This window comes from Eleutherodactylus coqui, chromosome 2, assembly GCF_035609145.1.
Source record: "Eleutherodactylus coqui strain aEleCoq1 chromosome 2, aEleCoq1.hap1, whole genome shotgun sequence".
Lineage (NCBI taxonomy): Eukaryota > Metazoa > Chordata > Amphibia > Anura > Eleutherodactylidae > Eleutherodactylus > Eleutherodactylus coqui.
In genome coordinates this window covers 24,040,290-24,068,228 of record NC_089838.1, presented here as the reverse complement: position 1 = coordinate 24,068,228, position 27,939 = coordinate 24,040,290, and the positions used below count along the sequence as shown (strand labels likewise).

At 46.7% G+C, this 27,939-nt stretch overlaps 1 protein-coding gene across 2 annotated transcripts in view; it reads left to right on the top strand.

The window, feature by feature from the left end:
• Nucleotides 1-622: 622 nt before the first annotated feature.
• The window catches only part of BLTP3B (bridge-like lipid transfer protein family member 3B), an 89,661-nt gene continuing 62,344 nt past the window's right edge, over nt 623-27,939 (top strand). For both annotated transcript variants that reach the window (XM_066590486.1, XM_066590487.1), the window contains exons 1-3: nt 623-849; nt 26,520-26,682; nt 27,033-27,071. In XM_066590486.1, the coding sequence (XP_066446583.1) occupies nt 806-849; nt 26,520-26,682; nt 27,033-27,071 (246 nt within the window). In that variant the 5' untranslated portion in view covers nt 623-805. The remainder of the gene's footprint in view (nt 850-26,519; nt 26,683-27,032; nt 27,072-27,939) is intronic.

Sequence of the window (27,939 nt, the reverse complement as noted above, 5' to 3'; positions counted from 1 at the left end):
CCAATCACAGCGCAGCTTTCATTTTACCTCAGCAGTATAAGAAATAGCAACCAATCACAGCACAGCTTTCATATTACCTCAGCAGTATAAGAAATGGCAACCAATCACAGCACAGCTTTCAATTTACCACAGCAGTAGAAGAGCAACCAATCACAGCGCAGCTTTCATTTTACCTCAGCAGTATAAGGACTAGCAAACCAATCACAGCGCAGCTTTCATGTTACCTCAGCAGTATAAGTAACAACCAATCACAGCGCAGCTTTCATGTTACCTCAGCGGTATAAGTAACAACCAATCACAGCACAGCTTTCATTCCTTCCACTGCTGAGGCAAAATAAAAACAGCGCTGTGATTGGTTGCTATGGGCAACACAGACAGACGTTCTTTAAGACCCTAACAAACCGCAGCACAGCCTGTCTTTACGTTAGATATGGCGTACGACTAGTCCTTCATTACACTCTATGCCGTCTTCTGTCCCCTCTACCGTCCTCCTTTCTCTCCCTGGTGCCCCATCCCCTCTCCTCCTTCTGCAGCACTCCAGCCAGACATGAAAGGGTTATCCCTCCCCCTCCTATTGTGCGGCCCTCTGCCACTCCCCAGCATGAGTCACTCCGCACCGCCCCCTGCTGCCTGTGCCTAGGTAATGCTGCGGCTAACATGGAAGCTGTGTGATGGTGCTGTGTGTGCGCCCCACTCCTGGACCCTGCGAGTCCCCCTCCAGCCTGACCCCTGTGTTGTAAACATGGAGGGACCCCCCGAGTCTAGATGAGGACCCCCCATAGGACGGCAGCACCCCCTGCTCACCATGGCTGGGATTATCAAGAAGCAGATCCTGAAGCATTTATCCAGGTCAGTGCTGTGATACATTGTAGCAGTGCTGCAGCTGCGGTGCTTGGTGCCCTTGTTTGCTACAATGTATCATTCTGGGCAGGGTTGGGGTGGTTGTGCGGTTGGGGAGGGTCAGGCAGCGGATGTTTGGAGCGCTTGCCTTTCCTAGGGGTGTAAGGAGTGCACGGAGGTCTGTAAACATGATGTCATGCCGGGGACTGAGGGGACATCAGGGACTGGCACTGATTGCTCCGGCTGGGACTCATACGCGGGTCTCCTGCCACCTTGCTGGGTGCTGCGGCGGATCGCTCACATCAATCCTTTCTCCACCTTTTTGGGGAATTTACTACTGTACGCCAAACACGTTATTAGACGCAGGCGGAGAAATGTCAGCGTCCCGATGCTAGGGAATATATATATATATTTTTTTTTATTAAAGGGGAATTACCTTTTAACCCGTTAAAGACCAAGCGCCATAAGTGTAGAGCGCCTGATCCTGAGCTTTAATCTGTAGTAAAAATACGACACGGGATTAAAGCTCGCGGTTCTGTAATCTAGCAGGTTGGGCACTCAGCTGGCAGGACCCGCTTATAAACCGCTTTTGCGCACTACATAGCGCTAGGTTGAAGGTACAGGAAGCGACAGTGACATCTCCTGTATGGGACTCGCCGATCATGTGATCGCCGGCGGACCCCAGCCATGTCAGAGCTGTAGGGAGTTGGCAACCCTCTGACCAGTCTGCCAGTGACTGCTGGGATATTCTTTGTCCTGTCACTGGGGCACCTAGGGATGCCCCAGCTATAGTGGAGAAAAAAAAATGATGTTGTGAATGACCCCCAGAAGTTTTATAGGATGTCACGGGGGACATGGCTGTAAAACAAAACAAAAAAAAGTTGTAAAAAGAAGTTAAAAAATAAATAAATAAATAACAGAATAAAGTAGAAATATATATATATTAAAAAAATGAAAAAAAACACCCAATCTAAACAAGTGTGACTCTCTAATAAAATAAAGTGAAAAAGAGAGAATTGCTACCAAAAAGGCATTAAAAACAGCCCTATATGTCTAAAAAAAAAAAAGCATCAAAAATAATTTTGGCAGCCCATGGAAAAAAAAAGCCATAAAACCGCCACACGTGTCAAAGCGCTAAAAACTGTCTGGTCCTTTTAGGATGGGAACGCTCTGGCTGTTAATGGGTTAAATCGATGTACTGATAGCAGGCCTGAGGGCAGGGAAGCTGCAACCCACACAATCCCCATGTATGAGGCATTGTGGTCATTAGGAAAGCCCTGAGACCATTTAGTGGTTTTTGGCGATTTCCGTAAGTTGACGTATACAATGTAGTATTGGCATTGAGAGGCTATTGATCTCAGTGATACTTTATCGAGGCCGCAGCTCCTGTTTGGCATCGTTGCCTGGCACTGCCACTCCTTTTGGGCATCCTGACAAGTGTATTTATATATTTATTATACCACCCCCTTTACATTATATGTCATGTTCCTGAAGGAGTTTGTCATCTCCGAGTTGGCATGGTATCGTCATCATTGCCCACTATGTTTCACCCTCTCCGTGCCAATGTCCATAATGTTGGCATGCGTCGAGGCTCTTTAGTTGGCCTGGTGGCTCACTGTCTAGGAATCAGAAGTTTGCATGATCTTGGTTTTTGCCGGTTTAAGAATAACATTCTGGACAGTTTGGGAGTTTTTGGAAATGGGACTCGGGCGTCTCCACGCTAGATATGTGATGTCAGCGGGAAGCATCATCTGGCTTTGTGGTGGTGTGGATTTGCTCCAAGTGATCTTCTTTTTCCAAGGAGCAGCAGAGAGGAATATGTTTGGGAAGATTGCTCAGTAAATGCCCTTAGGACTGTTTTTGGACATCGATTCTGTTAGATTTGCAAGTTGCATGGCCAAAAATAATGGAAAGTCTAGACTTGGTCTCCATACACCCCTCCGGAGGCCTGATATCTGGGATGGGTATTCCCATCAGTGGGGGATGTTAAGATTATTTGCCCTATCAAGACCATTATATGAATAGATCTGTTGTAGATCCATCATTTCATCTGTAGTTGACAAACTTGCCACTAGGACAGAAGTAACGGGGAAGAGAAGATGTTTGAGGTGTTTATGTCTTAGCACAGTAATGGACATTCTACTCTTAAGTAGGATCAAGAGCCATGGCTGACCTTAGCTCCATGCAACCCATGCGGTCACACAAGGTTATGGTGGGCACCAGGTGAATATAGGCTGCAGGCAATTGCTTCCCTTAAGTCCACCCAACCGGATGACCTTCTTTCTCGATGTGGCAGTGTCTTGAGGAGCTACATGAATCGTCGTCCTCCCCTCTGATCTTCCAAGGTGTTGCTGTTGCCTTATCGGCATCCCTGCAACACAGTTACTTAATTCAGCTACTACGTTTATGTTCTGAGCTTGGTTCTGGGGCTGTATTTATTCACGGAGCTGTTCTAGTGTGGGGATTCTACTCCTTTGCTCCATTATTAGTGTAAAATATATATAGTTTTTTTGTTTTTTTTTTCCTTTATGACCGGGGACACACAAAAACTCCACACAGGGTGCCATCTAACCCAAGGCTGCTCCTTTAAGAGCCAGGTCAAGGTTCAGGAGGTATTCTCCTTTTCATTGCACTATGATGCAGCATTCCTGGTGGCTGTAGTCATAGACTGCCATTGATTTAATCTCTTTGACGAATATCTTTTAGGTGACATTTGAAATCTCATTATGATTTCAATAGACTTGTTTTTGTCCGGCAACCAAAAATGGCATTCACAAGCCTTTGCTGCCATTCTCCAAGGTAGATACAAACCGGCCCCTTTGCCATTCCAGGTATTTTCGGCACAACCCTTCCATTTCCGCCATTGGAAAAGTACTGGTGATGGCAAAACTATTGGAGCTTGTTCTTCTGTAGTTTTGGAGCCCCTACTGATTTCAGGCCAAGGAAAAAAAGCAATTGTGGTCCTTTTTGGCACCACGTTTGTACATGCTGGACGAGGGTTTACATCACTTTTGTCAGTCCTCTGCTCCATCTCAGGCATTGCTAATGTCTACCTTGGTTCTTGGGAGGAGGCAGGGTCAGTAAATAGATGATGGGAGCTTGAATCGGGATGTCTATCTTGTGCCCAAGCGGGTGGGTTTAGGGAATTTGTGATTGGGGGGGGGGGGGGGGGGGCTACCCATTTAATTACCCCAGCATACCTGTGTGAGATGTTGACCATCTCCTTTTATCCAAGAGTGAACCCCTTAATAATTTGTTGTCTCCAAATGTGGAACTTTCAGGTCTGACTTATGGGAGAGGTACAGTAGTGCTAGCATTGTAACATGGTTTGTAACATAGTATGTAAGGCCGAAGGAAGACAATGTCCATCTAGTCCAGCCTGTTTATCCTCCTGTGTTGTTGATTCAGAGGAAGGCAAAAAAAAAACAAGAGCAGAAGCCAATTAGCCCTTTTGGGGGAAAAATTCCTTCCCGACTCCCTAATGACAATCAGACTGTTCCCTGGATCAACCCCTAATAGTTCCTACCTGCCTGTATACCCGGATTAACAATTAACCTTAGATTTATAACCTATAATATCCTTCCTCTCCAGAAAGACATCAAGTCCCCTTTTAAACTCCTCTATGGATTTTGCCATCACCACTTCCTCAGGCAGAGAGTTCCACAGTCTCACTGCTCTTACAGTAAAGAACCCCCACTGTGTTGGTGATGAAACCTGCTTTCTTCTAGATGCAGTGCACGCCCTCTCTTTACCGTCGCCATCCTGGGTATAAACAGATCCTAGGAGAGATCCTTGTATCGTCCCCTCATGTATTTATACATAGTTATTTGATCACCCCTTAACCATCTTTTTTCTAGAGTAAATAATCCCAATTTGGATAGCCTCTCTGGGTATTCCAGTCCCGTCATTTCATGTATTAGTTTAGTTGCTCTTCTTTGAACCCCCTCAGGCACTGTAACATCTTTCCTGAGCACCGGTGACCAGAACTGTGTGCAGTATTCCATGTGGGGCCTGACTAGTGCCTTATATAGTGGGAGGATAATGTTCTCGTCCCTCGCCTCTTTTGATGCACCCCAAGACTTTATTGGCCTTTGCAGCAGCTGACTGGCATTGGTTACTCCAGTTTAGTCTACAATCCACTAGTACCCCAGGTCTTTTTCCGCCTCACTTTTCCCTAGCAGTACCCCATTTAGTGTATATTGGTGACATCCGTTACTCCTGCCCATGTGCAGAACCTTACATTGTGGTAAGCATTGATGTCTTGTGGCCCATTGGACTAGTATGGATCTGTAGGGCCAGCATGTGTTGGGTGGCATATGTATGTTGTTGAGAAGACCTCTATATGTGCGGCATCTATTGGACACACAAGGACTTTCTCTTGTCACATTCATACACTTGAAGGGGATCCTATTACAGAGCCATGATATGGCTATGCAGCCTTAGGCTGGGTTCACACAGGGCAGATTCCCGTCGGAAATCTCGCGGTTTGGCCGCAGCAAAAACCGCGAGATTTCCGCCGGGAGAACCACCGTGGTTTAAGCCGCGGCGGCTTTGAAGCGGCCCGGCCGCTTGCTTTTCCGTTGCGGCCGGCGCTCCCATAGAGGAGAGCGCGGCCGCGACAAAAAAGGAAAGGTGAATAGACATGCTGCATCTTCTGAAACCGTGGCTGCGGCGGCCGCAGCTGCGGTTTCAGCCGGACTTACCGCAGCGAATTGGCCGTCCCACGTGGACGAGGTTTCTGAGAAATCTCGTCCACATGGCTGGCTAATCCCGAGATTAGCGGCCGTGGGCGGATTTGCCGCGCGGCAAAGCCGCCCTGTGTGAACCCAACCCAGCGCCAAGGCAGTATCTACCCACATCCAATGTCCGTATAGCTATGAGCCTGAATCCAGTATCAATCCGTACGTGAACCAGCTGACCAGCATGTCATATATATATATATATATCTATACCTGACCACATACTTGCCATTTTTCCTTGTGAGTCACAACTGTTGACATGGTAAGACGCTGTCACGACTCTCGCTGTTATTTCACATTAACCAGACAAAGTGATTTACTTTCCAGCACGCTGCAAGCATGAATAATTAAATGGTGCATTAATAATACAGTTATCTCGCCTGATTATTTCTTTTCCATTGTAAATTCCTGTTGGAGTAAAAACATAAGAATGACACCAGTCACCATCCGCTCCCATAAATGACATTGTAAATTGCAGGCAGTCTTCTTCTATGACCAGGCAGCTTTTCTAAAATTGGTACACAGTGTACTGTGGGTAAAGGGAAGGGATGATGTCATGCGTGGCAGTAGAGCGCCGAGTTTCCGTTGGTATGTTATAGGCTATTATAAGCAATTATATTTCATTAGGAGACATCAAGATTCCTGCTGATGTTCATCTGTGAGCAACTTGGGCAGAACTAGGACAACTTCGCTTCTAGTCAGAGTATTGAAATGTCACTATACGGGTGGTATGCAGAGATATTGCCAGAGGCGTCACTACAAAGGGTACAGGGGTAACTGTCGCATCCAAGATTCGGTGCCAGACGGGGCTTGAAGATCTCTCTAGCATATAAGAAGGCACATGATAGGGGGCCCTGTCGCAGATTTCACGGGGGCCTAGGAGCTTGCAGGTTATCAAACGTAACTGAGCTTCTGATAGTGTGCCAGAGGCGTAAGTGTAAGAAACGTAAGAGGCGCAGATGTATTTTTAAGGCCGTGTGCGGTCCCTGTTACTCCACACACGCGTCCACCGAGCACTTAATATGTGGTAATCTTAGTGTCAGCTTGGCCGTGGTTGCAGGTCACAAGTCCCCAGTGCCATTTTTACCATTGACATGAATGGAAGTCACCTGTGGCTTTTCTACATTTTTGTTGTGCTGTTAAAAGCAACACCGCAATTGTGAAACAATTGCGCGGCAGTAAGTAGCACAAATATGTGTCACGTGACTTTTCTGGGACTTGCTGTCACACGGCAGACGTCGCTGTATAGTCCTTGCCTAACACTGATAGCCTGTCCTTAGGATAGACCCTAAATGTTTGGTGGTGGCCTGTTGTGCCCTTAGGCACAACTGCTGATCTGTATATTAGGTTGTGCCTGGTACTGCAGCTTGCCGCATTTAGTCGGAACCCCTGGTAAACAAATATTGATGGTATACCCTAAATGCCCATTTACACGCAACGATTATCGCTCAAAACTCGTTCTCGCATGTGCGAGAACAATGCAGCTGTATGCAGAGCCCAGCCCACATGCTGTGCTCTGCAAACAGCTTTTGGAGGCCCTTTTACACGCAAATGAAAATGATTAAGTGTTAATGGACATTCATGTCCATTAACACGTTATGCAAAATGATTAGAGTTGGGCAAGCGTACTCTCTAAGGCAAACTACTTGAGCGAGTATTGCCATTTTTGAGTACATGCCCCCGCTCGTGCCAAAAGATTCACGGGGGTGAGCGGTGAGTTGCGGGAATGGGGGGGGTGGGGAGGTCTATAAAATTGAAAATAACGTTCCAATATGCAGAGTTTGCAGCAGATTCTATTTGCTGGGTGTGAAGCGGCCCTATAATATTTGCTTTGCTTTGTGTGCAGGTCACCGGGTTCTGTACACAGGGCAATTAAAATGTGGTTTCTGCAGGAAACACAGGACATCTCCAACCTAGTCTGTGCCTGCATTACAGGTCCGCTTGTAAGTATGTCTGCACACATACATCAAGGCCGGCCGTGCTGGAAGATCAGAGATTCCCAACTGCTGGATGGGACCCGTATCTCCAAGGCATTGCTGAAAATAATTGTGCTGTCTTGTCCTGCAAGCATAAGAATCATCGCTGGCCCGCTGGCTAATCATTTGGTTGAAACACCGATCATTCAGTCGGTCGCATTCACTGGTAGAGCGAACTGATCGATCGTGTTAAAGAAAAAAATAAGCGACTTATCAGTGTGGTTAAATTGACTGCCAAGTGAATGAGCGAACTGCGTCATCGTTTGCTCATTCGCTTGGGGCGAATAATGTATGGCTTCGTGTAAAAATGGCCTCATTGATGATCTGATATAGGGCTAGCCTTCTGCTGCACGCTGGATTAATTGGGTTCATATGGGAGATGAATTCATAGTAGATATATATATTAGTGTATACTATATAATGATCTTGTTCGTATTGATCATAATGTAATCGGACACTGATGAACAGTCTGGTACAGACCCAGTCTTTCATTATCGCGGTGTCTCTGCAGAAAGGGACAAGTAGGACAGATCGTCAGTACGTCACCGCTATAGAGTCACCTTTCTCTTGTATTTCCTGTAAGTCATCTGAACGCCTCGGTGCTCCCACAGCAGCGGCGCTGTAGTCTCTCCCCAGACATGCACAAGTACTGTATATACAGTACAGTAATATCTCCGTTCACAGCGTACTGCATGCCGTGTGTCTTTTTATGTTGCTTATTGTTTTTTCTCAAGTGTAAATATTTGTGTTACTTTGTTTCTGCATGGTTTAAGTGATGAAACAATGTAACAATAAGACAAATCGTTATCCTCAGTTGTTGGCTGTGGTGACCATAAAAGACAAGAGGGCCTCTTCTGCTGGATAACACCTCCACCACCATCCACTTTTATGACCTTCCTATCCTGTTGGAGAGAAGGATGGCATCGTCTCGGGCCTTTTCCATTCTCTTCTGTTGCTAATGTTGCAGAGTTAGTGAAGAAGAGCTATGTATGTGGAACCTACCACCTGTTCTACTAGATGCTTTTCTGGGACCTATCCCCGCGCTATGTGACATCTTCGGTCACTGGCTGCCAGTCTTGAGCCCACAGGCCTCTGAGGCCTGGGCACCATCTCGGCCCCTGGGTGCTGTCTAAATCACCAAGTTTTAGGGAATGGGAATGAAAGAAACAGGGTTGTTGTATGGTTACCCTTCCAACAAATGGAGCGTACAATCTAAGGCTGTTTTGTTTCCTTTGGGTAATGAGCTATGAAAACCTGGGTTTATTTTCACAAATAAAAGGATGGTTGTGAGAAGGAGAATAATAATTCTTGTAAACAAGGAGTTGCCTCAGAAAAAGGGGCTTCCAAAGCTAAAATGGACTAGTTGACAATGTTTTTGTTACTTAAAGGAGATGTCCCGCGCCGAAACGGGTTTTTTTTTTTTTAAACCCCCCCCCCGTTCGGCGCGAGACAACCCCGATGCAGGGGTTAAAAAAACCACCCGCACAGCGCTTACCTGAATCCCGGCGGTCCGGTGACTTCAATACTTACCGCTGAAGATGGCCGCCGGGATCTTCTACCTTCGTGGACCGCAGCTCTTCTGTGCGGTCCACTGCCGATTCCAGCCTCCTGATTGGCTGGAATCGGCACGTGACGGGGCGGAGCTACACGGAGCCGCTCTCTGGCACGAGCGGCTCCATAGAAGAAAGCTGAAGACCCGGACTGCGCAAGCGCGGCTAATTTGGCCATCGGAGGCCAAAAATTAGTCGGCTCCATGGAGACGAGGACGCCAGCAACGGAGCAGGTAAGTATAAAACTTTTTATAACTTCTGTATGGCTCATAATTAATGCACAATGTACATTACAAAGTGCATTAATATGGCCATACAGAAGTGTATAGACCCACTTGCTGCCTCGGGACATCTCCTTTAAGCCTGTTGGAGTGAGCGGAAGTGTGTGTGTGTGTGTGTGTGTGTGTGTGTGTGTGTGTGTGTGTGTGTGTCTAGTAGTACAATCCAGCTATCGCCAAAGGGGCTGTACCAGGATCACAAGTTACCTCTACCCACAGGATAGGGGATACACTCGGAGAAGAAGGGAATATCTGATTTAAAAAAAAGCCGTTTTTAATATAAAATTACTTTTAAAATGTTTTTTTAAATAGCTCTATAGAGGAAAATTCTTGCAATATTCTAGTTTCGCACTACTAAAGTAGACCCAATAGGCTGCTGCATCCTGTTTTCTGTGGCTCATTTACAAGCTTTGCTGTATAGACTGGGGGAGGAGCAGAGTCCTTTCCTTTTCATTAGTGGGTGGGCAAGTTAAAGGGGGTTGTACCAGGATCACAAGATATTCCCTACCCACAGGATAGGGTACAAATTGCTGAGATCTGGCAGATCTAAGTATTTGGTTTCTCGTTTCCCTATTCTTCCCCCTGCACCCCCACAGTGAACAGGAGACTGAATGGACCGCTGGTTGAGCTGGCGCTCCATTAATTTTCAATGTAACTGCGGAGATAGCTGAGCGGCAAGTGTTCAAGTATTTCCATTAGCCCCGTTAAAAACAGTACATGTTTGGCCAGCTCTCCATTTATTTTGATGTCGCTGTAGAGGGAGAAGCAACCCCAGCAGTGACGGGGAGAGAGGAAGAGGAGAAGCCTGTTCTCAAAATCAGCTTGGGGTATCTGGTGAGACCCCTACTAATCAGCAAGTTTATTCCCTTTCCCGTGGATAGAGGACAACTTGTGATCCCGGTACAACCCCTTTAATGTTAGCTGTATTGCACGACTAGAGGTCGGTAAAAGGCAGGGCAATGGCACTATGCACACAGGTATTGCAACTATGCAATTCTCCTTTCACTCCCCTTTGATTCAATCGCTGGAGGCTGATTATTTATCTAATGACATTTCTGTCTGCTATCTCTCATTTATTGCAACTGCCATAAAGCGTACTCCTCCTGCTGCGCTGTCCAAGGAAGTATGGGGCAATATGGAATGAGACATCCTGTTTTAAAAACCATAATTGGTGGGTAGCTGGAAAAAGTGACGTTTTGGAGCTTCTGTGATGTCATCAGTGTTCTGTCATTCCTCTGATGCGTGACAAGGCTGGCACATGAGCAGCGATGGCGGTGCATGACATCTACATGTTGGTAGCGGCTATGTAAACACGGAGTACAATAGAGAGGACTTTGGATGTGTTCCTCTGTGAATCATGGATCAGATAAGGAGAGCAGCTAGAAGGAATAAAAGACATTATGTATCGGGTGAAGGTGGTTCCCTCATTCCAAAACCTAAAGGTTACTCTTTGGATAATGAAAAGTTATATAGTTTTCCAGTATACTTTTGGTTTCAATTCCTTATTGTTGCTGAAGTCACAGCTTGTCTCCTACTCCACAGCTGCATTCACCATTCTGCTTGCTTCAGAGCTAAAATCTCCCAGAAATGTGTGATGACTGGACAGAGCTTTTTCTACTGATTTGCATACTGACAAGTATAGTCTTTACATCAAGTAAAAACGTATTGTTGTACTGTGTTATAAGAGCTCATCTCAGTGCCCTTAGATGGAACGACCTGCCGGGTGCAGATGCCTGACAGGTCGTTCCAGTGATGATTGTTCCTGTGTATTCTTTCCCCTGGGATGGTTATGTGTACAATCTCTGGCCAGCGTGGAGCTCTAGGACAGTGGTGGCGAACCTATGGCACGAGTGCTAGAGGCGGGGCAGTGGCTGTGGGGTGTCGTTATTATTCTGGGGGCCACTATGGGGTCTCACTGTTATACTGGGGCCCGCTGTGGGGTGTCGCTATTATAGTGGGGGCCCGCTGTGGGGTGTCGCTATTATAGTGGGGGCCGCTGTGGGATGTCGCTATTATAGTGGGGGCCCTCTGTGGGATGTCGCTATTATAGTGGGGGCCCGCTGTGGGATGTCGCTATTATAGTGGGGGCCCGCTGTGGGGTGTCGCTATTATAGTGGGGGCCCGCTGTGGGGTGTCGCTATTATACTGGGGTATACTGGGGCCGATGTGGGATGGCGCTCTCATACTGGGGGCCGATGTTGGAAGGGGCACTGTTATCGCTCGGGCCGCTGGGTGGGGGTCACTATTATCGCTATGTATGTTTACCTGTGGTGGAAATGGGCAGGGCTGTTTCAGAATAGACAGTGTGCAGATTTTGGCTGCTTTTTGGATGTGGAAATGCTGCAGAAGTTTCCACAGAAATTTCCCCTGAGGACGTTCTGCAGTATTGCTGCATCCAAAAAACAGTCAAAACCGGCACCCTGTCTATTTTGAAGCGGCCCTGCGCTTTTTAGAACGACGGTGGTAAAATAGTATGTCGTGATAAGCTCCGCCCCCTGACATGTTGGCACTTTGCCATAAATATGTGGGTTTTGAGTTGCAGTTTGGGCACTCGGTCTCTAAAAGGTTCGCCATCACTGCCCTAGGACCTTTTGGGACCACCTGTAGGGATAATGTTGTGACAGAACAGTATCGGTTATGGTATTATAGGCAGTGCAAGGCCTTGTATAGTCAGTTGATAACATGATTGGCACCACAGGGAAGTGAGTTACCAAAGCTGGCGTAGATTGGACATATAGGGAAAGGCTCAAATTTATTACAAGTGCCTCGTTGCTGCCATTTCTGCCTCCCAACATGTCCTGACAGTTATAGCCGATCATGACATGCTGGGAATTGTCTTCACAGCAAAATTGAAAAAGCGGCTCTGGATGCCATACAGTATTGGATCGGCTGAAGATATGTGATGTATGTACACAGTGACTCCACCAGCAGAATAGTGAGTGCAGCTCTGGAGTATGAGGGCTCCTTCCCACGGACGGATTTCCGCAGTGTAATACGTGGCGGAAATCTGCTGCGTTGCCCGCAGCTATTAGGTTCTATTGAACCTAATAGCACAATGCTTACCGCACCGTAAAATCACCCATCCTCACCCGCGGCATGCTCTATTTGCTGCAGGTGTACACGCGGAAGGCTTCTATTGCAGTCAATGGAAGCCATCCGTTCACACTATCATCCACTGTAGCACAGTGGAAGATAGCATGAAACCGCTTCCCCGCCTACCGTTAGCCACATCATGCGACGCGGTGGGCATGTCATGCGACGTGGTGGGCGCGTCACGCGCTCTATTGCGCATGCACGCCGAAGCGTCATGTGGGACGTAGGACGCCGGATCTGGAGGTAAGTATTGGGGTCTCTGGGGGGGCGCTGTGTTGGGCTCCGCCGCGGAATCCCGCGGCGGAGCCCGTCACGGCCGTGTGAAACCGGCCTAATGCAGGATGTAACTTAGGCCCAGTACAGGATAAGCAATGTGATGTTTGTACACGGTGAGCAAGTGCAGCTCTGGCTCATGCAGACAAGATAGCTTCTTGCAGTTGCTGCAACTTTTTTTTAATTTTTTTTAAGCTGACTGAAAAGTCAGTATATGGCGGGGGCCTGCGGGGCCCCCTTTCGCTAAGGGGCTGAGAGGCAATTGCAACCCCTTGCGGTACCCAGTGGTTGTGAGCGATGCCCGCGATACTTGCTCCTGTGTAACAGCATGGGAGCGAGCATCACTGGGACGAGTGTCAGCCATTGTTTGCTCAACAGCTCGGCCCGGGTAAAAAAGACCATAAAACACCATTTATTTTGTAAGGAATTAGATTTTCCTATCAATTATCTAAATCTTAAACCTTTATCTACAGTAAATCCCTTCCTGCTCCCGTATTACAGAGGTGAGGGATTTGCAGTCTGTTCGCTGATCATGGGTAGTGGTGTAATATAGTGGTTGGCCCAGTGATTCCTGACCTTCGGCTGGGTTACTCGGTGTCATGTTCTGTGCGGGAGGAGCCGTCTGCGTACTTCCTTGTTATAAATCTGTATTTTACAGTTCGCACTTTGGAGTTATGTAAGATCTGGCACATAGCTGGGTGCGAGTTACTATCTAACCTGTGACTTTATAGAGCGGGGACAAATAACCAACCTGTGATTTATTTCTATCCTGCTATTTATAAGCTGCAGCGTGCTGTTACCTTATGTATATACAGCCATATCCGCTGTAGTCAATATGTCCGCATGTGTGTAGTGTATATAATCATATGTCACACATACTGTATTATGGCTATGCAGACACAGGATCCATATATAATGCATGTGTTGTCTGTTCTTTATGTATGGCTGCACCAAGTCTGCCACGTCAGGAAGCCAGGCGCTTCGGTAGTTCTATCTAACCACAAAGCTGTACATGAAATAGATCCGTGCGAAGCCGCGTAATTCTGCCAGTATGGTATACCGACTCCTCAGGTATTGAAACATTGAACTTGATTTAGCAGAATCGGACATCTCGTATTTGCAACCCTTAACACAAGACCTGTGGGCCGAAGCTGGCTCATTGCCCACTTTATGTGGCCCGCCGGCCGTGTATCAAACCTAACAGGGATTCTACTCGCACCGCCAGCAGCTTCAGTCTGATAGCGGTAGTACAGTCTGTGATCGCTGACCTCTTAACCTCCCAACATCTGCATGTGCCTCCTGTATGCAGAGTGTATGGGCCCACTACGGGGGTCGCTGTTACTACGGGGGTCGCTGTTACTACGGGGGTCCCGATTAGGGCTGATTCACTCAGGCATCAGTGCATTTCGGTTGTGCAAACACGCTGCATATTTGCGCAGCTGAAAATCGATTATGCCTACGCTTTTTTTTTGGCCACTCCGGCATGTTTTCATGTGCGCAAATACACTGTGTATTTACGCACGCAAAAGAAAGCAGACGGGCCCATCGAAATGGTGCGCAAATACCCAACGAATACTCACGTTTTGCCTGTATTCGATGTGTATTTGCTCCGGCCCATTCACTTAAATGGCTTATTTCAATGTGTACCAAATCAGCCGTGCCACGTATTATTATTGTTTCACTCCGTTGCATCGCATGAAATCATCTGCTCATGTGAACAAACCCATTGAAGTCGTTTACTATAATTCCAATTGGCCCTTTGAAGGCAACTATAAGGAGTTTCACACCCTTGCCTTTAAAGGGAGTGTGTTATCAGACAATGGCCCATTATGCAAATCACATTTTTGTGCTTAAACCTCACTTTTACCAGGTATGCGGGCATTGCGGTGTTTAATTTAAAAAATAAATAAAATCAGAAACCGTTGACATACTCTAATTTAGCTCCCCCCCCCCCTACGTGCCATTGGTGTCGCTTAGCTCCCCCCCCCTATGTGCCATTGGTGTCGCTTAGCTCCCCCCCCCCCTACGTGCCATTGGTGTCGCTTAGCTCCCCCCCCCCCCCCTATGTGCCGTTGGTGTCGCTTAGCTCCCCCCCCCCCCCTACGTGCCGTTGGTGTCGCTTAGCTCCCCCCCCCCCTACGTGCCGTTGGTGTCGCTTAGCTCCCCCCCCCTACGTGCCGTTGGTGTCGCTTAGCTCCCCCCCTACGTGCCGTTGGTGTCGCTTAGCTCCCCCCCCCCCCCCTACGTGCCGTTGGTGTCGCTTAGCTCCCCCCCCCCCCCCTACGTGCCGTTGGTGTCGCTTAGCTCCCCCCCCCCCCCACGTGCCGTTGGTGTCGCTTAGCTCCCCCCCCCCCCCCCCCCCTACGTGCCGTTGGTGTCGCTTAGCTCCCCCCCCCCCCCCCCTACGTGCCGTTGGTGTCGCTCAGCTCCCCCCCCCCCCCCCCCCCCTACGTGCCGTTGGTGTCGCTTAGCTCCCCCCCCCCCTACGTGCCGTTGGTGTCGCTTAGCTTCCCCCCCCCCTACGTGCCGTTGGTGTCGCTTAGCTCCCCCCCCCCTATGTGCCGTTGGTGTCGCTTAGCTCCCCCCCCCCCCACGTGCCGTTGGTGTCGCTTAGCTCCCCCCCCCCCCCACGTGCCGTTGGTGTCGCTTAGCTCCCCCCCCCCACGTGCCGTTGGTGTCGCTTAGCTCCCCCCCCCCCACGTGCCGTTGGTGTCGCTTAGCTCCCCCCCCCCCACGTGCCGTTGGTGTCGCTTAGCTCCCCCCCCCCACGTGCCGTTGGTGTCGCTTAGCTCCCCCCCCCCCCCCTACGTGCCGTTGGTGTCGCTTAGCTCCCCCCCCCCCCCCCTACGTGCCGTTGGTGTCGCTTAGCTCCCCCCCCCCCCCCCTACGTGCCGTTGGTGTCGCTTAGCTCCCCCCCCCCCCCCTACGTGCCGTTGGTGTCGCTTAGCTCCCCCCCCCCCCCTACGTGCCGTTGGTGTCGCTTAGCTCCCCCCCCCCCCTACGTGCCGTTGGTGTCGCTTAGCTCCCCCCCCCCTACGTGCCGTTGGTGTCGCTTAGCTCCCCCCCCCCCCTACGTGCCGTTGGTGTCGCTTAGCTCCCCCCCCCCCCCCCCCCTACGTGCCGTTGGTGTCGCTTAGTTCCAAGCTTATGGCAGGTTCCCTTTAATTTTATGGCTCACAATTTACATTGGACTATTAAAGACCAATTAAGGGGGTTCCCTCTGATGTGTTATAGAACAAAGGGCCGATATACTGACTTACTCTATGGTCCTTGCTTACTTCTTTGCCCCCTGCTAACCTGCCACATTGAGGAATATGCCAAGGATATTAGCAGGCTGACCTTAATGTAACTGTGAGTGTCGGCATAGATGAGCGTCTGCATGCTGATGCCCACAACAATGTCACTCTGATATTACTGCTATGACAGCGGTGGGATTTGGGGTCTTTGGCCGCTTCTCGTCTAGTAGTGCTCCCGTATATACATGCACATTGCTTTCAGCACCTGCAGATCTGTCTGGTAGGGACTTATGTTCTGCGGGAACAAAGGATCAGTCATAAAAATCATGGAATCTTCCATACTTGATCCTTCCTGCCGTCAGGGAAAGTTGGGATCTTGTTATATAGATGAGATACTTGGTGGCTTCAGACTACTTCCATCTTTTGTATTTGGCCACCTTTAAACCTTGGTTGTAATTTCTGCAGGTGAGCATGCAACACTAAGGTCTACCGCATATACCCGCTCAGCACTGCCCGACTACTGGGGCATCGCCTTCTACTCACAGGATGCCAGTCAGATGAATAGTTCTACTTGGAACAGTCACAGTAGTAGAGTGGGAAGAGATCACCAGTGCCCCGTAGGCGTTGGCAGCACAATCCAGGCATTGTTTACGACGGTGCAATGCTCGTTGGTATATCGTGACCACATCTCTGTTGCCAGAAGTGCATTTGTGTCCTGCTCATGTTCCCAACAATAAGGCTATGCTCCTCCTTGAACGCCCGTCCATGGTTTGTGTCTGGTATTGCAGCTCCACTCCATTGAGCGATGATATTGAGCTGCAATACCACACTCAACCTGTGGGCAGATGTGGGGCTGTTCTCCCTTTTTTTTTTTTTTTTTTTTTAAAGACAGCAACCATGTTTTTCTAACCCTGGAGAAGCCCTTGAATGAAATCCTAAAGCCCATCCGCACTGCTTGGAGCAAGCACAACTGTGGCTTCATTTGTGGTTTGCAAAATGATGACTGCGTATTATAGATTGTAAGCTCTGTGCATCAGTGGTCATGTCCTAGCATACCAATGGGGAATGCTAAGAGTGAAATAACAAAAAACAGGAAGATAGAATCGCTGTTTTCCTTTCACTTTCTTATAAGAACATTCCAGCACTTCTCGAGTAGAGGATGAAGTGTTAAATGTCACAGAAGTAGCCAAAATAAAATAGTCCTTTCCAGATGACATTTTTAGGAAATTTTTAGGTTTGTCCAAGCTAAGGGCTCCCACACACTAATGTATGTCAATGGGACTTTCTAATGTTAAAAACGCATCTTACAAAAAAGTTCCATTGACTTTTGCATTTAAAAAACTTAATGGGCATTCCCAAGACTTATGGCATATCCAAAAAGGATAGGCTATAAATGTCAGATGCGGGTCTCGCCTCTAGAACCTGCACTGTTGAGGAGAACAGAGGTGTATGTCCTATACAGCCGCCTTAATATTTATGGCCTGGTTATTCCTTGTTATTCTATAAAATTTGTAAAAAAAAAAATCCCTCTCCTCTAGTACCGTGTTGTACCACCTCTAGCTTGGATACATGAAGTGATACAGGGGCATGGAGACTCTAGTACCCTGTTGTACCGCCTCTAGCTTGGATAACAAGATGTGATGCAGGTGGGCCTGGAGGCTCTAGGACCCTGTTGTACTACCTCTGACTTGGATACAAGATGTGATACAGGGGCATGGAGGCTCTAGTACCCTGTTGTACTGCCTCTAGCTTGGATACAAGATGTGATACAGGTGGAAAACAACTAAACATTTGGAGCTCCTTGTCGGATGATGATACAATCCTCTCTACTGGTGGTCTGTCAGTGGTCCTAAGCCTGGTCTCGTTGTGTGCCCTCACACATCCACTGATCCCAACACCTCCTTACCGCCTGGTCAGAACGGCCCGGTGGCGGCAATTCGTCAATACGACCATCCAGCTTCTCGCATCCCAATAACGCGCCCCTCTTAGACTCTAATAACGGGGTGAAATCTCTTCTCTGCGTCGTAGAGGCGTCCGGTCATCTTCGTTAGATAAATAAAATATACATTTCTAGCTCTGATTTACTTTTCAGGTTCTACTTTTATTGCAAAACCTCTATTATTTCATAACGTTATAGAGGAGGGAAAACTTGTATATCTTGTTTCGACCTGCACAGAGGGCCAGTTCAAGAGACAACTGAACCTGAGCCAGTCTGGGGTGTAATACTTTTACCCGTGTTACATCTCTGAAACCTATAGGTACGCAATACCTGGTCTTTTAGGTAATTTTATGGTGTTGCGTTAACTATGGAAGGCTGTAAGTTAGGACCACCACCCCCGACTTCGTACATGACTATGGCGAGAGTTGGTTTGAATATCGCAAAAATCAAGCATGTCACTCCTTCAAACTTATGGGAGGAACCTCTCAAATGGAGACTAATAACTGGGCCCTTACCTGCAAAACTGCCCTTAGGCATATGCCTAATTGTCCCAGATCATTGTTTTTTTTTTCTTCTAATGGGATATCAATCATTCATTACCCAATTAAAGGAGTTGCGCCAAGTGGGTTACTGATCAGTGCCGAAGGAGATGATCTACTTTATAGAGTGCTACAGCCCTGTTGGTAATAGGTGGATGTCACCTGTTAGTGACACCGATGATCTGTCTATCACACTTCCAATACAAAGACCCATACCAAGGGGAGGAGCACTGGTTCCCCCGAAAATCGGCAGGCTTGTCCGTCTTCCATTTATTGTGTATGGCTGCCAGTAGGGACACATATATCTAAGTAGATGTCTTTGCTTGGAGTGCTTTAATCCTGCAGTATCTTGTTGTTCCCGGGATGCAGCTGATGCAGTGATTTCAGTTTACGTTCCTTGTGTCTCAGCTCTTTTATGGTCTGGCTTGCACAAAGTTTTATAATTCCCAGTTGAACTTCTTAAGCCTCCCTTCATATTGCGAAAGAAGACTTTTCTTTGCATCTTGCAGTTTACATGGCATATAAAGAAGAACGTACTTCAAAAGTGTTTCTGCTGACTGTTTAGAATGTTGCAAATATGGGGTAGAAAACTAGTGTAAATTCAGATGTCTAGGGCTCAAATGTAGAACAGTAGAGGCGGCTTTACATGGGACAGGTATTGTTGAAATTGTCGCTAAAGTGTACGAAGGATTGTTGTATTTTTGCTTTTACAATGTGATTGTTCCCAGCAAGAGAAACCCAAGTAATCTTGTAGATATGATACCTTGTAATGGCTCACAAAAACACATGATGTTATAGCGAGCTTTCAAACCTAGACGGGGTTCTTCTTCAGGCTTAAATGGAATAGATCAGAAGATATATATATATATATATATAATGCGCTGCGAATTGCCGCGATTCTCCGCGGTCAGCCTATCTGTCAGATAGGCTGAAAGCAGAGATCCGTCTGCCGGCTCCTGCTCCCGCGGCGGAGATCCGCAGCGCCCATGGATAGGCAGCCTTAGGTACACTTTTTTGCTTTGTGCATCAACCGGAGAAGCAACAGTGAAAAGTCCGAGAACAGGGGGCCTCTTGGGAATGATACTGTGAGAGGGCATTCCCCATCACAGGTCCAACATGCTTCTAAAGGCCCATTTAGACACAAAGATTATCGCTCAAAATTTGCTCAAAAGCTGTCTTTTGAGCAATAATCGTTGTGTGTAACTGCACTGACATCGTGCAGTTTTCGTTATGGCGTCGCTCATCGTCTTTCAGCGTGCTAAAAGAGAACGATCAGCCTTATCAGGAATTCATAGCGGGATACAGCTGATACTATTGTTTCAGCTGTATCCCGCTCCCTGAAGACAGGCGGGGTATGAAGAACACAGCTAGACCGCTCTGTTCTTCATACCCCGCTCAGAGCGCTCGGCTGCTGCTCCGAGCAAAGAACAGCTGGATGCAGATGACAAGCGGCACCACTTGTCTTCTGCATCCCCTGCTCGGAGCGCAAGTTGATTGCTCAACGTTTGAGCGATCACCTTGCCCTGTAAATGGACACAGCGATTCTCGCTCAAAAGACATCTTTTGGGCGATAATCGTTGTTTAATTGCGCCTTAACTCTCCAAAACCCTCCTGTATTTTATACATTTTATGATTATTGCTTGACTATTTGCATTACAACTTTAAATGCAGAGAGTTGTGTGTTTGAAAAGGTCACAATCCAGATTAACCATTAACCAGATCAGTCAACAAAACTGATTCTTAAAACAATGGCAACAATAAGCTTCAAATCTACATCAGGCCCCAGTTCAGTCTTAAGACAATGATGATAGACTTGCATGATTAATTGGGCAATAGATCACAAGACTCTATAGACAATGGTGACACTTTGTCCAGATATTCACTTGGTTCCAGCAAGTCTATAAATTATACAATCCTTACTTTATACATTGACAATCATGGCTGTATGGATACAAGATGGAAAGTTACAAATGGCCAAATATATTCGCACCTCAGACCCCCGGTATCGGCTACAGCCAAGGACCAGGTTCAATGTACCTAGTTAACACCCTGCAATCTTTACTCAACCTCTGAAGTACATTTTTCTTGAAAGTTTAGGTTTTTTTTCCTGTTGCTGAAGAAGTTTCCAACAGCATTACTGTCCAAGATCAGCCTGACTCGAAAGGAAAAAGGGGCTCTGAAAGCAGATGGCTCCATTGTGATTTTTTTGGGGTTTTTTTCGAGTTAATTTGGTTTTTCACATGTAAGTGTTTGATCTGCAGTCCAGAGAGTGAAAGATTTACTGGGTCGCCGTAACCTGGAAGAGATCTGTGTGTTCTATGTGGGCTGATCAAGAGGTGAATGAGAGCAACAGAGAAATGGAAATTGTGTTATTCTAGAAGGCCATTATCAGACTGATGTAATACTGGCCCATTTTATGGTCGATATTACCGGTAGTCCCAATGTATCAACCAGGGGTGTAAAGCCTGCAATGCAGTTGTGTGTCGCCTCCATCCATAAGGACACAGATTGTCCATGGTGTCACGTACATACTCCCACAAGGTTTACCCCAGGCAGTTGTATCCATTTCAGCCACTCAATCTTGCACACAATTTCCACTTCCAGCATAGATCACACCCCAAACTCTCATTGCCATCAGCCCTGGACAAGGCCAACAGCCTGGCATACACACCCACACTGCTCACAATCAACAGGTTAACACTGCTGAAAGCCCATAGGGTCATAGCCACAAGGACCACACTAATCAATTTTTAATGCAAAAGGTGCCTTTCTTACAAAAAGGATAAAAAGACAAAAGATAAAGATAAAAAAAAAAAAATACAATGAATGCAAAACTGTTTTGAAAATAAAAAGGCAGAAACCTAAATTCTTGGCCTAAGACTGGTCAGCTGCGTAGCAAGGAGCAAACCCAATGAATATTTAACACTCCACCTTCTTGTACAATATCAGAGCAAAAGGATCATTTATTGTGAAAAATTGAACCCTTGAAGGGAAGCTCTGGTACCCTGTTGTATCGCCTCCAGCTTGGATACAAGATGTGATACAGGTGGGCATGGAGGCTCTAGTATCCTGTTGTACCACCTCTAGCTTGGATACGAGATGTGATACCGACTGGCATGGAGGCTGTAGTACCCTGTTGAACCGGCTCTAGCTTGGATATAAGATGTGATACAGGTGGGCATGGAGACTCTACTACTCAGTTGTACCACCTTTAGCTTGGATACAAGATGTGATATGGGGCATGGAGGCTCTAGAACCCTGTTGTACCACCTCTAGCTTGGATACAAGATGTGATACGGGGCATGGAGGCTCTAGAACCCTGTTGTGCCACCTCTATCACTCCACATTTGCTGTAACATTAATTGAGCCTCTAGATTGTGCAAATTTTGTAAACTGTTTAAGTTGACGCCCCAGATGGTCCCATACGTGTTCTATTGCCGATAAATCTGGTGGCCAGGCAGTCCACAGAAGTGTGCCAATGTTGTGGAGGCACTCCTGTGACACCCTTGTATGTGGCCAAGCATTATCCTGCCATAAGAGGCAACACGTGTGGCTGCAGGATGTCCTGAACATATCGCTGAGCTGTCATTGTACCTCATACCACTACTAGGGGTGACCGACTGTTGTATGTGATGGCCCCCCAGATCATCACACCAGCAGGGGGCAGTGTGCCGCTCCACATCAAAGACCAGATTATAGCGCTCAGCCGGAGGTCTCCAGACACAATCGCAACCGTCATCTGTGCCCAAACTAAACCTGGATTTGTTGCTGAAGACAACCTAGTTCTACTCCATACCAGTCTAGTTTCATCGTTCTCAACACAACTACTAGCGGTGGGTGTCAAAGGCAGTACACCTAATGAGTTCCATGAGACCAAATGTCCTTTAGCCAAGTGACTGGAAATGGTTCCGTCAGATGCAGGGGGCCGTGTAATGATTGCAAGGAAACCATTAAGGCCCATTCACACAAGCAGATAATCGCTCAAACCAACAGTTTGAGTGATTTATTTTGCATAAAAAATAATTGGTATTCAAGTAGCTACTCGGCTACTTAAATACCAATTATGTATGTAAATCAGGGGTGTCAAACTCATTTTTACCGAGGGCCACATCAGCCTTATGGTTGCCTTCAAAGGGCCGATTGTAATTGTAAGACTGTATAGTAATAGCGAACCCCATAGTGGACCGAGTGGTAATAGGGTCCCCCATAGTGGCCCCAGTAGTAATGGGTCCCCCATGGTGGCCCTAGTAGTAATGGGGTCCCCCGTGGTGGCCCCAGTGGTAAAAAGTGACCCCGATGGTGGCCCCAGCAGTAAAAAGTAACTCCCACACAATTATTTATATATATATATATATATATATATATATATATATATAAATAAATAAAATTATACATATACACAGACGCACACTATTATACATATATAAATACATGCACACAAGGACACTTTTGCATTTTTATATACAAGGCAAACAAATATGTTTATATACAAGGCAGAACCATCTATATACTTACCTGCATCCAATGTGGTCCCACTGGCAGGTATACTGGCTGCTATCCTTCTGCATACTTGGGCCCCTGATGTCTCCCCAGATCTGCTGCCATGAATAGAGGAAGTGTCGGTGAGAGGAGTTCAGCGCTGACAGGCTCTTTTCCTGCAGCTGCTTCTCTTCCTTTAGCGTCGCTCTCCTCGCACCAGAGATGATGTCTTCTGCAGGCTTCTTCCCCCCTCCGTGGCCGTTGTCAGTGTGCTATCAGCACTCCTCTATTTTTGACTGCTCTACTAGACAAAACAAGCTGATAGACGATCTCATACTGACAGCAGCACGGAGGGTGAGGGAACTTGCTGCACAGCTTGCGGGCCACAGAAAATGAGGTGGCGGGCCGCGTGTTTGACATGTGTGATGTAAATGAAGCCTTCCCTGAACACAGCTAATAGCCTGAGGCTATTATCTGCACTCAGATGCTCCCCTCCCCGTGGAGACCGACTGATAAAAGTGATCGTTAAAATCAAGTGAGCTTGATTTTAATGATCACCGAAAAGTGCCCGAATGCGGGTGCCCTGCGCCCATTTACTTGCACTGATTATCGCTAAAACAAATGCGATTAGCGAATTTTTAGCGGAAAATCGTCCAGTGTAAATGGGCTTTTATAGATGCTTGCACTTGTCAGACAATTGGACGATCTACTGGTGATTTGACAAAGACTTCCTAAGCCCGGTCGCCTTGTGTGCCATTACGCATCCACCGGTCCCAACACCTCCTAACAGTCTAGTCAGAACAGCCCAGGTGGTGGCAGTTTATTGATACGACCATCTAGTGTCTTGCATTCTAATAATGCGCCCCTCTCAAACTGTGCAAAATACCCCTTGAAGTTTTATTGTGACTTTTGAGAGTGGTACGATATGCCCTGGGACTCTAGGGTAGTGCCTCTTTAGATCTAGACTCTCCATGGCCCCACAATATTTCATGCCCCCCCCCCCCCCCCCCCCCCCGTCACACTCTGCTCCCCTAGGCCATCCACCCTCTACCCCCTAAAAATCTTACTCTGTGTGGTTTAGTCCAGGCGGGGAAAAAAATCCAACCATAGAGAAGTTATTTTATTAGATAAATGTTCATAGAATACAAAGTAATTGTTCCAAAGTAGTACAATCATTTAGACCTTTTTTTGCGAGCTTTTATTTGAGCAGTTGATTTATATGTGAAAAACCAACCGTTTTTGCCAATTCACTTTCTGTTGCTAGTAATACTATCTTGTTCAGCCTTTCTTGCAATGTGGAGCTCCTCTGCCATGTTTTTGACCTATTTGCAGGTCTACTCAAAGACCTTTCTGCCGATGCCATTGTGACTTCTATGGTGCAGAAGAGCCAAGGAGCCAGACAAAAAATGTAAAAATATCCCTTGAAGGTTAAAACTGTAAATAGCTTGAAGTAGACACAATGGGTCATTTTCTTCATTAAAAACAGTTCTATAAATACACTCTTTATGTTTACAATCTCTTCAAATAAATCAAAAATAAACTTTTTTTTCTCCTGGTCAGTTGGGCCCCTGTAGGCCCGGGCTTCCGGCCCAGAGAATTTTTTTTCATGTTGAACTGAGCTTAAATCGCCATTTAATTCCAAAATAATACTTTTGATTACTAATACCGGCATCATGCAGAACATGTGGAAACCAACAGAAAATGAATAGAATTGGATGCACGTGGAAATATAGTTGGATCCCATAGACTGGAAGTCTCAGGTTTACATAGCCATATTATAGTCATGTGTACGAACCCTATTAGTTAAACGTTCCTCTGCCCAACATTGACCACCAAGCAGAAGGCATGAGTTGGAGCAGCCCTAATTGTTAACATTCGACACCCAAGACTGCTTGCAGATTAGCAAAACCCTGGATTCTTCTGTGGTCTGAGGAACAGCCCCTGAATTAATATGGTAATTACAATTCTCCTCTTTCGTTCCGCCCCTACCCCGGGCACCAGTGGTCAACAGGACATTTTTTATTTTCAGATTTGGCTTCTGAATTTCCTCCATTTAATGAATAGATCTGAACTCTCTAGTTAAGATATCTACATGATGATGAACCAGTTCTTGTGGATAATTATAGAAGCATTTGCTTTTATTTTTGGAAGTGACTTCCACCCATAATGACTTTTTTATTACCAAATTAAATCTATCATAACTGACATAAAAGCAATCGCTTCTGCCAAGCTTACGGAAAAGGATCTTAATTTTTTTATTTTTCCTTCAAGCGAGCTAAGTGACAATTACTCTGAATTAGCCGTTTCTGGTCAGACCGCTTACACCCACTGGTCAATATTCATTGAAGATCTACTAATGCGTCTCTTAAAGGGATTATTTTAGTATTTGGCTGTTGCTTGTGGAGAACCTCCATCAATTATCTTCTAGAGTAAGGAGTAGCTACAGGAGGACCCAGCACATCTAAACATTGCATGAGCATCCTGTGAGGAAAATGTAATACTTCTTTCCAGCTGTGGTGGCGCTGCAGGGAAATTAAACACTTGCCACTTAGCAAATTACAATTGATTGCTTGGGATCCCAGCAGCAGGAAAACCTGCAACTGGATTATTTTCAGGGAGAATTATTTTTTTTCCCTTTTTTTTACAAAAATTAAATTGTAATAAGTAGTTGGCCCCAATGAAAGATCTGTGACTGGTTCCTTAACTATTATGTGGTGGTTGTAGTATCTGTGTCCTCTTAGTGCATTTAGGAGGTCATATGTGGGCCTCTACAGGCATCAGGAACAAGGTATGACGGAACGTTCTACACCTTCTAAAATTGTGCCCCTGATTACATCATGACCCTTATACCTCTCAACAAAATCCAAAATGCAAGAGAACTGAGGCACTAAAGGTCCCCATACACCTTCAACTGCTGTTGGCTGAACGGTCATTCACCTGACTGCTGTTGCCACTGGCTCCCCCATACACATATACACTTGCTTCAACCAAGAATGTGTGTGTTTAGGAAGGTTAGCTGTGACCAGACGGCTCTGGCGCAAGCTTATCTCTTGGGGAACAAAAGGATAGGGGGTTGAAATTCAATGTCCCCTATCCACGCTGTCCCCTAATATCTGTCAAGGATATTTAAGTTGAACAGCTCCGATAGAGAGTAGAGTTGTCCAACCCCACAGAAATCGGCAGGTTCCAATGACTCAACAGTGTCTGTGCGTGGGTGGGGGCCTTCAGGCCGCTCTCACACGTGCTTTTAGCGTTTTAATCGCTGCGGTATAATGCTCCCATTGATTTCGATGGCGTCTTGCAGACGTGCTCAATTGTGCCGCCATTTTCAAGTGCTGTCTGCTCTATTTTACTGTGTTTAGCGAACCTAGTTACCCATCACAATGAACCCACTGTCGGAGGCAGGAACCTGCGTCCGAAACGAAAGGTTTTGCCAACCACATGTGTGGGAGCGGCCTTACTGCATCTCTGCGAGTACCCAAAATGAAAATAAGTCAACATTTGCTGCTGGGCAGTATATGCTGTATTTTGTTAATGTGACCAGATATATAAAGTTATGGTTTAATACTTTCTCTAGGTTCACAAAGAATCTGTCTCCTGACAAAATCAACCTCAGCACCCTTAAAGGAGAAGGTCAGTTGACTAATCTGGAACTTGATGAAGATGTGCTGCAGAACATGCTCGATTTACCTACCTGGCTTGCCATCAATAAAGTTTTCTGCAACAAAGCTGCTATTCGGGTGAGTCCAGAATAGTCTGACATTCTAATACATTTTATTTTGTTAGAGAGGGAGGGTAATTGTTTTGGTGTGTGATTTTGAAAGTTTTTGATAAGTAACTCATGGATGTTCACCAACTGGTACTAGTAAGTGTATTTGAAAGATGTCCATTGACTTCATTGGATACCACATAATACATAATTTCCTCTCTGGTGCCACTACTATTAAGACCACTAGTAAAGGTCTGCTTTTTCCAGTGACTATATCTTATTGCCATAGGATGCCCCAACCACCAGTGAATCAACTAGATAATTAGCTGACTCGCTCATTTCTACAACATTACTGATACCATGTTTTTGCTTGTTTTGCAGATACCATGGACGAAGCTGAAGACTCACCCAATTACTCTGGTTAGTTTTCTGATTTATCATAAGAGAATGAAACTTTTAAAGTGATCTTTGTGGAATACCTAGACCAAAAGTCCTAATGTCAGAAGTACAGATCTTCTGCCCCTTTCCCCTCCCTCCCCCTCGCAGGCTCACCTCTGCTCTCTGCAATGGGAGGGGGCAGGAGAGGGCGAAGGTAAGCGCAGCACCGTCCCGCCTCCTCCCATTGGCTGTGGGCAATGGGCAGGGGTGGAGCTAGGATCCACCCCACCCCTTGTCCACAGCCAGCAATAGGAGGAGGCGGGACGGGGCAGCACTTATCTTCGCCCTGTCCTGCCCCCTCCCATTGCAAAGAGCAGAGGTAAGCCTGCGAGGGGAAGGGAGGGGAAATGGCTTGGCAGCCTCGGCGTATATGCGCCAGGGCCCATACTATGTGAACGGGCGCACAAACGTTAGATTTGTGCGCTCGTTCATGAGCTTTAATGCCACAGATGGTAGCGGCCGACTGTGAAAACAGCTGATATATGCTCGTGAGAAAGGAGCCTTAGTCTGAGTAATTTATCAAGGCTCCAAATAGTATACCCCCTTCTATTAAAAGGGTTGTCTAGAAGCAGAAACACATGGCTGCTGCCTTCTGTTAACAGCACTGCACCTGGGTATTGGTTGTATCTGGCATTGCCTTGCAGCTCCGTTCCAGTTAAGCGAATGGAGCTGAGCTGCAATGCCACATACGACCTGTAGACAGATATGGCACTGTTCTTAGCAGAACGCCGTTATATTATTCTGGATAACTGTTTTGGCTTAAAATTTCCTAATGGGTGATTTAGTTGAAGAGGTGATGGATTAGGATAGAGTTCTTTCACATCTGGGGCAGGGATTCCTATTTCTGCTC